The following is an 18,719-nucleotide window of genomic DNA, read 5'->3' on the forward strand; positions in this document are numbered from 1 at the left end:
GGGTTTCAGTAGGCCTTTAATTGGCAACACTAAATTGGCCCTAGTGTGTGAATGTGAGTGTGAATGTTGTCTGTTTATCTGTGTTGGCCCTGCGATGAGGTGGCGACTTGTCCAGGGTGTACACCGCCTTCCGCCCGATTGTAGCTGAGATAGGCACCAGCGCCCCTCATGACCCCTAAGGGAATAAGCGGTAGGAATGGATGGATGGATGACTCATATCCGGGTAGCTCAGTGACGCCATCACAGACTGGCTATCTCTAGCCAATCAGCGCTGGAAAGCCTGCTTTCATTCATAAAGGTGCTTCGGGAGGGTTTCGTAAGCCGGACAGAAACCGGCAAACCTGTTCCAGCGTCAGCCAATGACCTGCTCCAGGAGGGAAGACAGCCCAATGGCGGCGGGTCCCGGCCTCTTAGGACTCGCCCTGCTCGGTGCGCTTTTGAGCGACGTGCCAGTACGCCAATGAGAAGCCAGGACATGCTTGACAGGCGGCTCGCACGGCCAATAGACGCGGAGAAGGCGCGGCCGGGAGAGGGCAAGTGGGCGTCGCCATGTCCCCCCCCCCCAAAAAAAATCAAGCTCTGCCAGTGTCGGCGGGGGCGGGAGGTGGAGGAGCGCGATGCTACAACCTCCTTATAAAGCCGCTCTCCCACGGTGAAGGCGTGGAAATTACAGGCGTGTTACACGACTTCGGCGCGGACGTGAACTCTCCAGACAGACCGACACACCGCCGGCCATGACGTTATCCGGCGTGGGGGACGTGCTCCGCGGGGCCGAGGTGCCTCTCTGCTGGGTCGGAGCGTTGACGGTGGCCGCGGTGCTGGTGTGGCTCCTCTACGCTCTGCTCTCCGGCTTAAGGGTCTGGGTGCTGGGCAACGGCCAGCTCGTCTCGCCCGGGCTGGGCAAGTGGGCAGGTGAGTCCCCCTCCCCACACACACACACACACAGGTGCACTGTAAATGTCCACAAACTTGCGAGTTTGTGATGAATATTTTGTGTGTTTGCTGTTGTTTCGTACCGGAAGCTGATTGGCTGGCAACGTGATGGTCATTCGGTGCACTTGGGTGATTTTTGGCCCTCATTAACTCCCAAATTGCGCACTTTTGACCCCCATGAAGTCCTCACGTTAGTCGACAGTCACCTGCTGCTGCTGCTGTAAAAACCTGACCTACATTTAATTTTAACATTTTTCTAGTCAAATTTAAATGTGCTACTTTATTTTTATTTATTTATTTTTTTTCGCGGCTGTGGGTTTGACCCACTTCTCCATGAGAAAAAAAATAGTGCGCACTTTTACTTCCATCATCCTCTGACGTGGTCTTTGACTGTAGAGACAAGAAACGTTCTGAAATGTAGTAATTTGATTTTTTTTTTCTTTTTTTTCACATTTCGTAGCAGGGCTTGCGTGAATGTGCCCGAATTAACGAATGCGCATTCTTTTGTAATGTCCCTGATTTTGCGCACATCGATGAGTCATGCACTTTTTCAGCGCTTCGTCATCCGTTGGCCTGATGGGAGCGCTGAACACGCACACGCCTCTCCGTTCTCCCACTGCACTTGAACTCATCATCGTCATTGGAGATGCCTATTGTTGCACTCCATTACTCGACATGTTTTGAGTTTGCTTTGCATATCATTCAATCGGCTATTTAATTGTGTTTTCACCCTGTACTCTTCTCTGATTGGATAAGAGAAGTCACATGGTTCTTCCCCAGTTAGTTGAAATCAAATCAACTTTATTTAGATTAGATTAGATAGTACTTTATTTCTTCCTACAGGCAGTATAGCTCGGTTGGTAGAACTTGAGGGTTGCAGGTTCAATCCCTGCTTCTGCCATCCTAGTCACTGCTGTTGTGTCCTTGGGCAAGACACTTTACCCACCTGCTCCCAGTGCCACCCACACTGGTTTAAAAATGTAACTTAGATATTGGGTTTCACTATGTAAAGCGCTTTGAGTCACTAGAGAAAAGCGCTATATAAATATAATTCACTTCACTTCACTACAGGAGAGTTCCTTCAGGAAAATTAAAATATTCAGCACAATCCCATTCAAGATTAGACAAACATTACAGGGAGACAGAACAGGATCGCTGACTGGTCTGCCGGCTTCCAGCGCCCCTTACAAAAAAAGGTGAGATACAGGTAAACAAGTGGGGGGGAATGGGAGAAAAATATAGAACAATAAAATAAAATAAAAAATCGGTCTAAGCCTGGGCCCTGGAGTGGGGGTCCAGACTGAGGCCAAGGGAAAAAAACAACAACTCATAGCCATAGTACACATCCCTCTTACATGTGTGTAAGACGGAAACATCAAAGAAGACAAAGGACATAAAAGACATTAAAGCAGCTGATACAACCAGCCACTTCTACATACAGCTATGAATTAAAATTAAAAGAAACATATACTGTGGTGGCCTCTGCGGTGTTCCACGCCATCGTCCGCTGGGGTGGAGGGAGCATGGCCAGAGACAGGACGAGACCCAACAAAGTAACCAAGAGAGCCGACTCCACTCTCGGCCAGTGCCCAGTCTGCATAATGGGGCGCCATTGCAGGATGGATATCACTCAGTGTTAAAAGCCAAGGAATAAAAGTATGTTTTTAAGAGAGATTTAAAAACAGGAAGAGAGGAGGCTTGTCTAACACTCAGAGGTAGGTTGTTCCAGAGCTTGGGAGCAGCAGCGGCGAAAGCTCTGTCACCTCTAAGCTTCAGTTGAAATAAAGTATTGGGCAGAAAGTGCAAAATATTAGATTCAGACAAACTTTATTGATCCACAAAGGAAATTGTTCCACACAGTAGCTCAGTTTCAAAGGATGGAAAGGGTAAGGATGGAAAGGATAATGCAGGTGTTAAGTAGATTCAAGATGTACCATAGTAGCAATATAACATATATCTAATGTTTACATATTATATACAGTATATAATATATACTGATATATTATATTTTTATATAATATATAAAACAAATCCTAATTACCATGTACAATCCCCCCTTCCGCCTGAATGCAGGTGAGGTAGGCTCAAGCACCCCCCTTCACCCCGAAAAGGACAAGCGGTAGAAAAGGGATGGAATTGGAACATCAATCGGTGTAATCAGGACAAAATGACAGTAAAGACTTTAGGCATTTAAACATTCAGAATTAGAACTTAAATTGGGTGGTCGTCTTTTTTTTTTTTTTTTAAACCTGGTCTAATCCCGATTCTGACGTCTAATATGAACACTTTTGTCTTGTATTGACTTGTGGACCAGAATGAGACGTTGCTCCATTTACAAATAATTCAAAATGTGAACAAATAGAAGCAGGCTTTTTTTTTCAATCAGCTCCAAAATCTGCACAAAAAATAGACGGGATTCACATTGTGATTTTATACAATGTGATTTTTGACTACAATATGTACGAAATTAACACAAAGCAGTCTGAATTAACTTCGCCTTGTACTGACTTGTGGACCAGAGAGAGACTTGGCTTCATTTAAAAAAAAAAAAGAAAAAAATTAAAAATGTGAACAAATAGAAACAGGCTTTTTTCAAATCTGCTCCAAAAACTGCGAAAAAAGAGGTTGAGATTCACATTATTTTATACAACAGGATCCCCTTTTTAATGTAATTCGGCCTACAATGTGTACAGAAGTAATTTACATTTCTTCTGATATCCAAAATAAACACAAAGCAGTTTGAATTCACTTTTCTTTGTATTGACTCGTGTACTCGAAAGAGACTTTGCTTCATTTGCAAATTAATTCAAAATTCTAACAAACAGAAACAGGCTTTTTTTTCCAAATAGGCTACAAAAACTGCAAAAAAAAAAAAAGCTGGCATTCACATTGTGATTTTATACAACAGGATCCCATTTTTAATCTGATTTAGACTAAAAAGCAAAATCAATTCTCATTGCTTCTGATGTCCAAAAAGAACACAAAGCTTGTGGACCCAAAACTGAATGGGCTCTGATCACGTTATGAATTCAGAACGTTAAACAAATAGAAAGTGGCTTTTCTGGCTGTTTGTTCTCTTTTTGGTCCACTTTAAGGGTGTTTTCACATATAGTGAGTTTTTTTTTTTGTTTTTTTTTTTCAAATCAGCTCCAAAAATAAAAGAAAGTGGGATTTACATTGTGAGTTCATACAACAGGACCCCCCAATTTTTTTTTCAGATCTATTTTTGATCGGATTTGGAATACAGTGTGGACAGAAGCAATTCACACCACTTTTGATGTTCAATATGAAAGCAGTTTGGATCCACTTTGCTTTGTATTGATTGTATGTGATCTAGAAAGAGATTTTGCTCTGTTCACAAGTAAATTGTCTATGTGAACAAATAATAAATGGTCTTTGTTGACTTTTTGGTCCGCTTAAAATGTGTTTTGGCATGTAGGTATTTTTCCATTGAGTTCAAAATGACCAGAAAAAGCAACATTTCTTGTGCGTATCCACATTTTAAACTGTGGTCCAGAAACCAAATTGACTTCAGTTACAAGAGGATTCATAATGTGTACGAATATAAATCATTTGTCACTTTTTGGTCCACTTTAAGCGTGTTTTTGCTGTGAGTTACTTTTTTAATTTGCTCAAAATGATTTACTTGTGGTAAAAAGAGCTCAGTTATTTCTATAATCCACTTCAGGTCTTATTTGAATACAGTGTGTACAGAAGCAGTTCACACCGCTTATATTTCCAATATGAAAACAAAGCAGTCTGCATTCACTCTGCTCTAATTGTTTTGAACTTTGGCCCAGAAACAAAACCAGCTCAGGTGTTAACTTTTTGGGCTGCTTTAAGTGTTGTTTGGCTTTGAGATACTTTTCAAATATGCACGAAATCAACCCAAAAAACCTTTGAGCATTCACAATGTGATTTCATGTGGAACAGAATTTAGTTCTTTTTATGATCCACTTGAGGTCAAATTAGAATACAGTGTGTGCAGTAACAATTCACACCGATTTCTGATGTCCAATATGAACACAAAGCAGTCTTGATTCACTTTGGCTTAATTCTTTTGAAATTTGACTCAGAAACAAAATTGGCTACAGTTACAAGTGCATTCAGATAGATAGATAGATAGATAGTACTTTATTGATTCCTTCAGGAAAGTTCCCTGAGGAAAATTAAAAACAATGTGTTCATAACATTTTAACAGGCTTTAAGTGACTTTTTAAATATGTTTTTTTTAAATGGCTCCTATAAAATCAAATAGAAATAAAACTAGATCAGGTGTTAACTTTTGTGGCTGCTCTAAGTGTGGTTGGGCTTTTGATATACTTTTCAAATGGGCACAAAATAAACCCCTAAAGTAAAATAAAAAATTCCTATTTGTGTGCACAGACATTGTGATTTCATGTGAAACACAATCCGGTCGTAGTTCTAAACCACTTCAGGTCTAGCTGGAATACAGTGTTTACAGTAGCAATTAACACCACTTCTGATGTTCAATATGAACGCAAAATAGTCTGGATTCACTTTGCCTTAATTGTTTTGAACTTTGACCCAGAACATCATTGGCTCCAGTTTCAAGTGAATTCACCATGTAAACAAATATAAACAGTTAAATGGGCACAAAATGACCAAAACATAGAAAACCATCTTTTTTGTGCATTCACATTGGGATTCATGTGAAACAGAGTTCAGTTCTTTTTCTGATCCACTTGAGTTCTAGTTGGAATACAGTGTGTACCGTAGTGAATCAAACCACTTCTGATATCCAATATGAACACAAAGCAGTCTGGATTCACTCTGCCGTAATTGTTTTGAACTCTAACCCTGGAACAGAAATGACTCCAGTTTTAAGTGAATTCACAATATGAGCAAATATAAACAGGCTTTAAGTGTGTTTTGGCTTCGAGTTACTTTTCAAATGAGGCTCATTTCTTCTTTTGTTGTGAATTTGCATTCTGATTTCATGTGAAACCGTACCCAGTTTTTTTTTTTTTTGATCCACTTGAGGTTTGTGTTCACATTGCGCATCAACAAGCTCATTACCTAAAGGGGATTTCATGACAAAGTCCTCGCATGTGCAAAAAAACCTGCTGACTAATCAAATTGGATTGATTTGGGGGTGTAAAATGTGGGGCGACAACACCACAGCCGTTCTGAATTCAGTTCATGGCTGAATGAAAACAGGCTCAAGCAAGGTGATCAAAAGTGGTTTCCATGGTGGTCGTGGTCGCTAACCTTTAGTCAAGCTCAAACGGCACTCGCCGAAAACGGAAAGGACTTGCCTGCAGGCTCAGACTGGAAGCGGCGTCAGATGCTGAGAAGATAGCTGCGTTGCAACGGGCTTTCTGGTCCCGCCTGGTCAGACCTGATGCACCAGTTTGTCCTGTCGGGACGCTGGCGCGACCTGTCGTGGAGGTCAAGGGAGGCTTTCTTCCACCTACTCCTTCCTGAATAGTAAACATGCAGGCTGTGCCACTCCAGCTTTTCCGTCTGTGGTTTCGCAACGGCCCACAAAAGGAAGACCCAAATTTAGAATAATCCCTGATAGTGGCATCCACACTGCTTGGTGGCATTGTGGCTTAGAAACCACATTCTTGGCATTAATGCTACACACCAGCAATACTTATGTAAATCCGTTCTGTCGTTAGCTGTTGACCGCATAACGTCAGCCTTTTAAAGTGTACACAAGTCAAACTGGTTTGTCAGCGCGTCTTTAAGTGTGTGTGTGTGTGTGTGTGTGTGTGTGCGCGCTGCAGCTCAGCAATGAACAGCAAGGATTTTCCTTCCTCAGCCTTCCCCTTTTTCACCCCAGGCGACTCCAAGTGGTCAAACCGTAGTACTGCAGCATGAGTCAAAGCGGCTTCCCCCAGCAACACACACACACACCATCTGTGTCTCTTGCATGTTTGTGTAGATATATAGTTGACTTCTTCATTTTTTAACATTTATTTGTTTTTGTTTTTCTAAATACACAATCAACACATGTCAAATGTTGTTTTTTTTCCGCCCACAAAAGAAAATAAAAAAAATCCTGCACCAGTCGAATAAGTACAGGCTAATATTGACATGAAGCCACTGCTGAATGTCCCCAACACGGTGCAGCAATACACAAAAGCTGACAAAAAGCTCAACAATAGCTGGGTTACAATCGTGTGACCCAGAGTCTCATTCGTGTGCTTTCGGGTTTCAGGTGATGGTCTAGGACAGGGGTCGGCAACCCAAAATGTTGAACGAGTCACATTGGACTAAAAATACAAAAAAATCCTTCTGGAGCTGCAAAAAATTAAAAGCCTAGTCATACAAACCCTGTTTCCATATGAGTTGGGAAATTGTGTTAGATGTAAATATAAACGCAATACAATGATTTGCAAATCATTTTCAACCCATATTCAATTGAATGCACTACAAAGACAAGATATTTGATGTTCAAACTCATAAACTTTATTTTTTATTTTTTGCAAATAATAATTAACTTAGAATTTCATGGCTGCAACACTTGCCAAAGTAGTTGGGAAAGTGCATGATCACCACTGTGTTACACCACATTTTCTTTCAACAACACTCAATAAATGTTTGGGAACTGAGGAAACTATTTGTTAAAACTTTGAAAGTAGAATCTTTACCGTTCTTGCTTGATGTACAGCAATTCTTATTTTACGCTTCATAATGCGCCACACATTTTCGATGGGAGACATGTCTGGACTGCAGGCGGGCCAGGAAAGTACCCGCACTCTTTTACTACAAAGCCACGCTGTTGTAACACGTGGCTTGGCATTGTTTTGCTGAATTAAGCAGGGTCATCCATGATAACGTTGCTTGAATGACAACATATGTTGCTCCAAAACCTGTATGGACCATTCAGCATTAATGGTGCCTTCACAGATGTGTAAGTTACCCATGCCTTGTGCACTAATACACCCCCATACCATCACAGATGCTTGCTTTTGAACTTTGTGCCTATAACAATCGGGATGGTTATTTTCCTTTGTTCTGGAGGTCACCACGTCCACAGTTTCCAAAAATAATTTGAAATGTGGACTCGTCCGACCACAGAATACTTTTCCACTTTGCATCAGTCCATCTTAGTTGAGCTCGGGCCTAGAGAAGCCGGCGGCATTCCTTTGTCTTGTTGATAAATGGCTTTGGCTTTGCATAGTAGAGTTTTAACTTGCACTTACAGATGTAGCGACCAACTATAGTTACTGACAGTGGTTTTATGAAGTGTTCCTGAGCCCATGTGGTGATATCGTTTACACACTGATGTCGTTTTTTTAATGCAGTACCGGCTGAGGGATCAAAGGTCCGTAGTATCATCACGTGCAGTGATTTCTCCAGATTCTCTGAACCTTTTGATGATTTTACGGACCGTAGATGGTAAAATCCCTAAATTCCTTGCAATAGCTCGTTGAGAAATGTTGTTCTAAAACTGTTCGAAAATTTGCTTACAAATTGGTGACCCTCACCCCATCCTTGTTTGTGATTGACTTAGCATTTCATGGAAGCTGTTTTTATACCCAATCATGGCACCCACCTGTTCCCAATTAGCCTGCACACCGGTGGGATGTTCCAAATAAGTGTTTGATGAGCATTCCTCAACTTTATCAGTATTTAATTCCACCTTTCCCAACTTCTTTGTCATGTGTTGCTAGCATAAAATTTTAAAGTTAATGATTATTTGCAAAAAAAAAAATGTTTATCAGTTTGAACATCAAATATGTTGTCTTTGTAGCATATTCAACTGAATATGGGTTGAAAATGATTTGCAAATCATTGTATTCCGTTTATATTTACATCTAACACAATTTCCCAACTCATATGGAAACAGGGTTTGTACTCGAAACGAGTATGACTAGCCTCCTGGTAGGAGGTACCCCTTTTATAGAGGATGCCTGTGCGTGACTTTGTTTAACGTGGGCAGACTGTTAAGGGGTTAACCCCCTAGTGCCCCAAGACCCCCATAGAGGAGCTTCCACTGCCGGATGCACTTTAACATCATGCCCAGGACACATGTGAGTTATAATGAAGACAACACATGATGTCTATAGTAGCTCTATTAGCCTACTATTAAAATGACTGTTTCGCAAATCTTTGTTGACAGAACTGTTGAAATTTAATATTTCTTCTACACATTTTTGTAACAATGGGAAACAGTAAAACAGAGGCTTCTCAGAGGGGGATATAACTCCTGGAAATGACTGGCTTAGAATGGCCAAATGTATAGATGTGTGTGTCCAAGTTAAAGGAAATGGTAGGCTGTCTACTTCTAATGGATTTATTACAATCTTTGGCAAGCTGGGTAACGTTAGCTGTGGTCTGGAACAACTTGGCACGGACATAAGTAAAGGAAATTGAATGAGCTGGGCTTGGGATCTTTCTGTGCGGAGTTTGCGTGTTCTCCCCGTGACTACGTGGGTTCTCTTCGTATACTCTGACTTCCTCCCACCTCCAAAGCCATGCATCTGGGGATAGGTTGATTGGCAACACTAAATTGGCCCTAGAGTGTGAATGTGAGTGTGAATGTTGTCTGTCTATCTGTGTCGGCCCTGCGATGAGGTGGCGACTTGTCCAGATTGTACCCCGCCTTCTGTCTGAATGCAGCTGAGATAGGCTCCAGCAACCCCGAAAGGGACAAGCAGTAGACAATGGATGGAAATATACCTACCAACGAGGCATAATGATGCAATATGTACATACAGCTAGCCTAACTAGCATGTTAGCATTGATTAGCTTGCAGTCAGGGTCCCCGACCCCCTGTCTAGAGCCTCATTAGGCTACTGTTGATTTACCCGAATCGGTGCAGATTTGGCGGTATTTTGAATGGTTTAGAGCAGGGGTGCCCACACTTTTTCTGCAGGCGAGCTACTTTTCAATTGACCAACTCGAGGGGATCTACCTCATTTATATATATCATTTATATTAATTTATTTATGAAAGAGACATTTTTGTAAACAAGTTAAATGTGTTTAATGATAATACAAGCATGTGTAACACATATAGATGTCTTTCTTTCACGAAGACAAGAATATAAGTTGGTGTATTACCTGATTCTGATGACTTGCATTGATTGGAATCAGACAGTAATGATGATAACGCCCACATTTTCAAATGGAGGAGAAAAAAAGTTGTCCTTTCTGTACAATACCACATGAAAGTGGTTGGTTTTTGGCATCTAATTCATCCAGCTTCCATACACTTCACAAGAAAAACATTGGCGGCAAATTCCGTAGCTTGCTTGATTGACATTCACGGCACCCGAGGGTCTTGTGAGATGACGCTGGCTGCTGCCAGTTCATTATTATGAAAAATGACCGAGAGGAAGGCGAGAAACACTTTTTATTTCAACAGACTCTCGCGCCGTACCTTCCGTCAAAACTCTAAAGGCCGACTGCACATTTCCTATCTTCACAATAAAAGCCCTGCTTCATGCTGCCTGCGCTAACAAAATAAGAATCTCGGAAAGCTGGCGTGCACATCACTTGTGCACGCCGGCTTTCTGAGGGATCGCTTGTGCACGCCGGTTTTCCGAGACTCTGTATTTAGTTAGCGCAAGCAGCATGAAGCAGGGCTTTTATTGTGAAGATAGGAAATGTGCAGTCGGCCTTTAGAGTTTTGACGGAAGGTACGGCGCGAGAGTCTGTTGAAATAAAAAGTGTTTCTCGCCTTCCTCTCGGTCATTTTTAATAATAATGATCTTTCAGCAGCCAGCATCATCTCACAAGACCCTCCGGTACCGTGAATGTCATTTAAGTGACGTCTTGGTGAAGATTGATGATCACTAATTTTTAGGTCTATTTTTTTTAAAAGCCTGGCTGGAGATCGACTGACACGCCCCCCGCGGTTGACTGGTAGCTCGCGATCGACGTAATGGGCACCCCTGGTTTAGAGGCAAATAAAAAAGCGATCATGAACAAAAATATTTAAAATAGGATGTAGAGGATTTATACACGCTTAAGAAAAATATATTTTTGAAAGATTTAAACCTTTTATCATCAGCAAGACGTTACTGCCCGCTGCGACCTCATTTCATTTGTCACTCACAAGGATTCAGAGAAGAAAACATGTCTGTACATCTGAGGGGTCCACAAATTTAAACATTAATCCGTAAAAAAAAAAAGTTGGACTTATTCGTGCATCGCTAAGTAACATATTTGGTTGACATAACAAGTTTGGTGCTGCTGTGATTGTGACACTATTGAGAAAAAGGATAAGTTTGTTTGCAGTGGATTTCCTGCTACCAATATTAGTATTGTCTACAATTGAGGTCTGCAGTTGTTTTTATGGTTCATATTTTGTCATTATTGTTTATGGTTCATATTTTGTCATTATTTGGCTTTCGATGTCCCTGTTGTTCCGCAATGTTTGCTAGCGATATTAAGATTCAGTACATACTGTTGAGTCTATCACAGATGTATTCATCTAGTTTATGAATACTATTAAGGATATTTTCTTCATGCTAACAAATATCACTAAAGGCATTACAATGTGATCATCCGTGTGGAATGAAGCACTTGGTTTTCCTTTCCTTTTAGTTGCGGTTATTAAAATCGAGTTAAAAAAAATACAGAGGGTTGGACCAACAGTTAAAATATTTATTAATAGGACTTAACATGACGCTAGTTTATTTGCACAAGCAGGTCTTTGTAGTTATATTTAGCCACAGCCACCACAAACACAAATTAATGCGACCTCTTGTCCTTTTTTTACGATTATTTCTGCTCTTAAACACTACTAATATAGTAGAGCAGTGGTCCCCAACCACCCGGCTCAGAAGAATTTTTTATTCATTTTTATTTAAAAAATAAAAATAAAAAAATGTCTTTATTAAATCAACATTAAAAACACAATATACACTTACAATCAGTGCACCAACCACAAAAACCTCCCTTTTTTATGACAAAAACGTCCCTTTTTAATGACAAGAAAAAAAAAAAAGGTCACCCGCCCTCCCAACCCCCCGGGCCGCGGGACAAATTATTAAGAGTTGACCGGTCCGCGGATACAAAAAGGTTGGGGACCACTGTAGTAGAGAATAAACTCCATTGCATCACAGAATGTTTTTGAAACAGATCAAATGTTCAAACAAACATTTTACAAAGTGATAACTGTAGACACAAGCATGATGAAAGTCATATTTCTAAGAGCCATTTTCTTCAAGGCACTTTTGTTTATTTTCCTGACCTTTTATGAACCACTTTTTTCGGGATTCTATGAAAGCTCTTTCCTATCTCTCTATTTGAATGACTGAAACACCCAAGAACAGACCAGCGATACGACATTTTCTGCTCAAACTCTACACACACTCTCACTTGTTTTAATGCTGAACTCAAGTTGCTTAACCATCGTGCGAATCAAGCCACCAGGAAGAAAAACAAATGTGATGTCATATGCAACACAGCTATAATCTACATTTCAATTACTTTTCAATCGGGGTTAAATTTGACATCAGTTTTTTACATATTTTAGAAAACCACCCCGTATTTCCAGAAACTTCACAGAACAACCTTTTAATGTCAGCCTAACCTTCTTCAGTTTGACAAAATAAAGAACATCTTAAAGGAAGCACTGTTGCATTCCAATTAAGCACACTAAGTCTTCGAGCCACCAAAGTAGCGAATTCTGTAAGATTATTTTCGGATTTACTCAGAGAAAATTACAAAAGGACTACCCCAAAAATTTTATTATAAATAAGTGTAATTGATCCTTTTTTAAAGTTTGAAGCGGCGTCAGAAACTTATCTAAAACTGTCAGTCGGTGAATCTGGAAAGCGAGGGAAAGTATCACAAACAAAACTAAAACAACAAAAAAAGTGTTGATTATGGAATAAAATTAACTCAAAGTTGCCGGAAAGAAGCAAAAGTGTTGTCAATGTGTAACTCTTTAATGCTGTTGATCCCCAGACTTGACCCTCGACAAGACAGGGAGGGAAAGCAAGGTTAGCAGTGATGGGTGCAAGACTAGAAATAGTCTGTCAACCAAAATAGCACTTAAACTGAACCCAATTTCTGAATGAGGTCTTTATTATTGGATTTTTCGTCATCTTGGAAGTTGAAGAGTGAATAAGAGAGTGAACCACAGCCCTAAGAAATACCGGTTTAGTTGAGTTAGCCTCCATAACCAGGCTGTAACAGAGGAGGATCAAATGTTTCATATTACAGGCAATATTTAAAAATTATAATGTTGGTGGCCCAGCAATAAAATCTAAAGTTTGGTAGTGCTAATCCTCCTGACGATTTGGGTACCTGCAAATATTGTTTTGTAACCATGTGAGTCTTTTTACTCCAAATAGAATATATCTAATTTGCGAAAAAGGAATGCGGGAGAAAAAATTGGTATACACTGGAACAAGTAGGAATATCGCGGAAGTCCATTGATTTGAACAGAGTTGAATAAAATGTAGTTGACTTATTATTCTAATAGTAATTCAAATAGTATGACTTGTTTTTAGCGTCAAACATGTTTTATAAAAGCCCAGCATCTCTTTTTGGTGTTGTAAAGGGGAACTGCAATTTTTTGCAATTTTGCCTATAATTTACAATCCTAATGTGAGACAAGAACACGTGTTTTGCTTTTTTTATGCATTCTAAATTGTAAAGAAACGTTACCAGAAGTCAGCTAACGATGGAGGTGTTGGAATTCGCTCTATTTTGCCTATAAAGCTCTCTAAAAAACATCCATCAGGGATTTATAGTACATGCTGTAAGTACATATGTAATGTAGTAACAGTCATAATAACATGTAATGTTTACGTATTTTTGTTCATTTCAAGCTTAAGGTAGCGTATTAATTTCACAAATGCATCATAACCTTTGCTATTTCATTCAAAAGCAACACTACTAATCATGGCAAACCTTGTTAGTGACAACAAAAACTACTTTTGGAACAAAATATAATCCAGAACCTTATATTTTTGAGCCTGAAATAAGAAGGATGTGCTATAAATTTTAAAGTGTGATAAACAGATCCAGCAAGTAGCACTATTGCTAAGTGCTAAACAAGAAATGCAAACTACGACCATAATAATACAATCGCTTACTGTACAATGTCTGCTCTCACTGGGATGCCGACTGATAGGATGTTTGTATCTTCTCGTTTTGATGAACAACTAATCATTATAAACACACAGGTAAAAAATGGTGGGTGTTAAGTTGGATGTCAAAGTTTACCAACTTCTTGGTCTATGTCCACAACCTTCTCTATCCAGGTGAGAGGCACGGTTTGTAATCTAGAATCAACTTTCACCCACAGCAGCAGCTAAACATAAGCTAGTTAGCGCTCTGTGATCACGGCGCCGATAAAAGTAGTTCCTCAGTGTTGGCGCTTCTACTAACAATATCACTACTACTGGGTGAATATTCAGGTCAGGACATGTAAACGGAGTATTGTGGGAAGTTTACATCAGAGGGTTTTATGGGCGCAATAGATGACTCTGATTAACTGCATTGTTAGCCACCTCACACTTGCTGGAATTTACAGCTTAAAATGCCTAAAACAGTTAGAAATGCGTTCATGTTTTACATCAGGATTGTGAATAATAAGCGAAACTCCAAAAAAGTGCAGTTCCCCTTTTAATGTCTATCATAGTAAATAAAGCCAAATTGAGATTTAGGGGAGGGTGGGGGGTTAACCAAACCCCTCCCACTGCTAAATTGGGACTCTATTGAGAAAACAGCAGCGTTACATAAGACAGATGGCGCCATTCATCACTTACAGAACACCCGAGTAAATATTAAGTCTCTTGTTTGTCATTAGATGTTCTGCTTGTGATTCATTTATATTCTTGCATCAGACACACGCATTCATTCACATCCTTGAATGAATGAATGAATGAATGCACATATCAATGTTTCCATCCTTCTCAATGTGCTTTGTGCATAAGCGTGTGTGTGTGTGTGTGCGCGCGTTCATGTGGGGAACACGCTCAGTGACATGTGCCAGCGCCGGGAATGCTGGGTAAAAGGAAAAAAATAAACTGCTGTCTTCCCTCACACCACACATACACACACAAACACGCACTATTGTGCTGTCTTCTTCATTGTCCTGGATTTACTATTAAAGTTGTTTTTATTTTTTAAAGACATAGTCCTCCAGCAGGGATGCCCAAAGTTATGGTTTTGGAATGGGTTTATTTGGAACATGCATACAGTTACAATATGGCGCAGCACATATTTCCAATTCCTCATTACATGTCTGAAAAGGAGTAGGAAGAAGCAGATCTTATGTAATCCAAACCCTTTTCTAATTTTTCATAGCAATTATGAACACATTTGTTCACTTCCTGTACTCAATATTCAACACAAACAATGAAATAAATACAATTAATTACAATAAATAAAGATCAGATTCCGGTCTACTCCCTGAATGGTCCTGAATCTGATGCCAAAAGATCAGATTGAAATCACTTTGGAGCGTTTAGACTGGCTAAAAAAATCTGATCTGTTTCAGTTGAGGGCAAAAAAAAACGTGCAGTGTAAACGGGGCCTAATATATGGTAACACTTGTAGAGAATATGGAGTGTTCTTTGGCCTAGAACATACTTTATCTAGCTTTATTCATTATTGATGTATTTCGTGCCACCTTATGTTTATTTTTATATACGATTTCCACTTCATTTTTTCATTTATTATTTCACCTTGGAAATGTGATTTATTTTACCCTTTAAATGGCTACGTTGTCCACTTGTATTTTAAAGATAAAATTGGAACAACAGTTGATCTTATATCACCATTAGTGTTTTTACAGCATACACTATGTATCAAAGGTACCCAAACTACGGCCTGCGGGCCCACCAGCATCCAAAAGCCGCCCCCCGTGAAGTCCCAAGTAAAAAAAAAAATAAAATAAAATAAAATAAAAATATATATATATATATTTTTTTTTTTCCAGACTGCATTCAATGGTGCCATCTCTCTTATGTAACGCTGCTGTTTTATCAATAGTCCCAATTTTTTTACATATAAAATGTAGAAATGTTTAATTTTTTTAATTGATGAAAAAATAATAAATAAATAAATATATATTTGTTTGTTTTGTTTTATTTATTTATTTAGTTAAATTAATTTTTTTTACATTTTAAATGTATTATTATTTCTTTAAATCTGTCCTTTCCAATTCATTTTCTACCGCTCTTTACTGTCAGTCTAAAGCAGTGGTTCTCAAATGGGGGTACGTGTACCCCTGGGGGTACTAGAAGGTATGCCAAGGGGTACGTGAGAGTTTTTTTTAAATATTCTAAAAATAGCAACAATTTAAAAAATCCTTTATAAATATATTTATTGAATAATACTTCAACAAAATATGAATGTAAGTTCATAAACTGTGAAAAGAAATGCAACAATGCAATATTCAGCGTTGACAGCTAGATTTTTTTGTAGACATGTTCCATAAATATTGATGTTAAATATTAATTTTTTTGTGAAGAAATTTTAGAATTAAGTTTATGAATCCAGATGGATCTCTATTACAATCCCCAAAGAGGGCACTTTAAGTTGATGATTACTTCTATGTATAGAAATCTATATTTATAATTGAATCACTTGTTTATTTTTCAACAAGTTTTTAGTTATTTGTATATATTTTTTTCCAAATAGTTCAAGAAAGACCACTACAAATGAGCAATTATTTTGCACTGTTATACAATTTAATAAATCAGAAACTGATGACATAGTGCTGTATTTTACTTCTCTATCTCTTTTTTTCATCAAAAATGCTTTGCTCTTATTAGGGGGTACTTGAATTAAACAAATGTTCACAGGGGGTACATCACTGAAAAAAGGTTGAGAACCACTGTTCTAAAGATGCATTTTCCCATCGATAACGTGACATCATCACGCTCAGAATATGTATGTATATATCTAATATACACACATCCCGGCCCCCGGCCAAATTTTTTAAAATGATAAATGATAAATGATAAATGGGTTGTACTTGTATAGCGCTTTTCTACCTTCAAGGTACTCAAAGCGCTTTGACACTACTTCCACATTTACCCATTCACACACACATTCACACACTGATGGAGGGAGTTGCCATGCAAGGCGCCAACCAGCACCCATCAGGAGCAAGGGTGAAGTGTCTTGCTCAGGACACAACAGACAAACCTAATGCGGCCCCTGGGTCAAAAAGTTTGTGGACGCCTGCTGTATATAATTTCTATAGATATCATATGCCTATAACATTATTTTAAACTGGCGGCCTGAGGGCCAAATCCGGCCCGCAAATGACATCACACTGGCCCCCAAGTTCAATTCAAAACTTGGGAGACAAATATTTTTGCAGCAAATTCCTAAAAAACACTTTGGTGCTCCTGGAACTTGGGTCAATGTAAAGTGGTATTTTAACCTTTCATTAAACTCTGTTGTCCAAACTTGTTATTTACATAACTGAGGTGTTCATCAAGGCTCCCCTTTTAGGTCCTCTCTTTTCTGGGAATTGCACCTTTTTTTGTGATGTGATTTATACAACTAAAGTCTATTTCAAATGCGCATGTAATCATTTGTTCTTTCTTTAATGATAGTAGCAGTGTTCCCCAAGGTTCCATTTTAAGTCCTTTCTTTTTTTCAGGTGTGCTTTTTCAACTGGTGTTCTGAAAAATTAAGTAAAGAAAACAAAAAACTTCCTAAAAACCATGGAGTGCTGTCATAGAAACGACCTTTGACTATTTTTTTTTGCAGAAGGTCTTTAAAAATAGCATTTGCACATAAGGGGTGTCGGGTAATAAAGGATTATTTGGGATCCTTATTCTCTTGCGATTCTGAATCGATTCAGAAATTTCAAGAATTGAAAACCCGGAGGTGTTGGTGACTGGCATCAAAAGGCAATGATGTTGCTTACTTTTTGTCGATGGCTGATCGATCGGCGCATTTTTCAGTGCAATGGTTTTATTTGCCTCTTAGCTTTTGGTATTCCAGAAAATTTTAGCTCTCGTTTGGGTTTGGCCAACTTTTCAGCAGCGTGTTTGACTGATGAGAATGAGGTTGCATGTCTAAGTTGACATCATGCTAATTATCTCCTGGCATGACTTATGATAATTAGATCACCGCTTGTGCAAAGCTCCATAATGAGTTGGACGGAATGTACACGTGTCACTCCTGCTTCACAGTGAAAGTGAACCATGACATCGGCCAATGTTAGTACATGGAAATGTCCTTTTTGTAAAAATACAAATGAATCCAGAATTTCTATAGTTAATGTTGCTAGACGATTTCATAAAGATTGTCTGAAAAATGCTCCAACAAATATGAGGGCAGTATTAGTGAAATATATCCTAAAGGATTTTACAAAAGTTGAGCTGAGGGAAATAAGTACAAGATATATTACATACCCAATTCTTCCTAAAATTAAAGCACTGCAATTTAAAATTATTAATAGAATACACCTTTTCAAGAGATTTTTTGAAATTTAAATTTAACATGGAGGTTGACGGCTTTTATATCTGTGGAGCTGTAGAGGATGTCAATCATCTGTCTGTGGAATGTGGTATTGTACATTTTGTTTTGGGAGGAGATCAGAAATTGGCTGAGAGACAAGGGTGTGGAGATATCTCCATTTACCATAGAGTAGTTAAAGTTTGGCGTATTTATAAATGATGGTAACATAGAAATGATTGTCAACATTATTATACTGCAAGCAACATTTTTTTTACATAAATGTCGATTTCTGAATGTAAAAACTACATGTTCTAATTGGGTTAATGGTTTCAAATTATCAATTAAATCTTGAAAATTGGTTAAATACAAAAGCCCTTTATTGAAAAAATTCAAAGTTATTTAAATTAGCCCCTTTTTTGTCTT

General features: G+C 38.8%; 1 protein-coding gene across 1 annotated transcript in view; it reads left to right on the forward strand.

The window, feature by feature from the left end:
- The first annotated feature begins 581 nt into the window (after window positions 1-581).
- hsd17b12a (hydroxysteroid (17-beta) dehydrogenase 12a) overlaps window positions 582-18,719 on the forward strand; it is a 68,287-nt gene continuing 50,149 nt past the window's right edge. The window contains exon 1 of the mRNA XM_061894523.1: window positions 582-912. Within this exon, the coding sequence (XP_061750507.1) occupies window positions 735-912 (178 nt within the window). The 5' untranslated portion in view covers window positions 582-734. The remainder of the gene's footprint in view (window positions 913-18,719) is intronic.

The sequence above is a fragment of the Nerophis ophidion genome, linkage group LG03 (genome assembly GCF_033978795.1).
Source record: "Nerophis ophidion isolate RoL-2023_Sa linkage group LG03, RoL_Noph_v1.0, whole genome shotgun sequence".
NCBI classification, from domain to species: domain Eukaryota; kingdom Metazoa; phylum Chordata; class Actinopteri; order Syngnathiformes; family Syngnathidae; genus Nerophis; species Nerophis ophidion.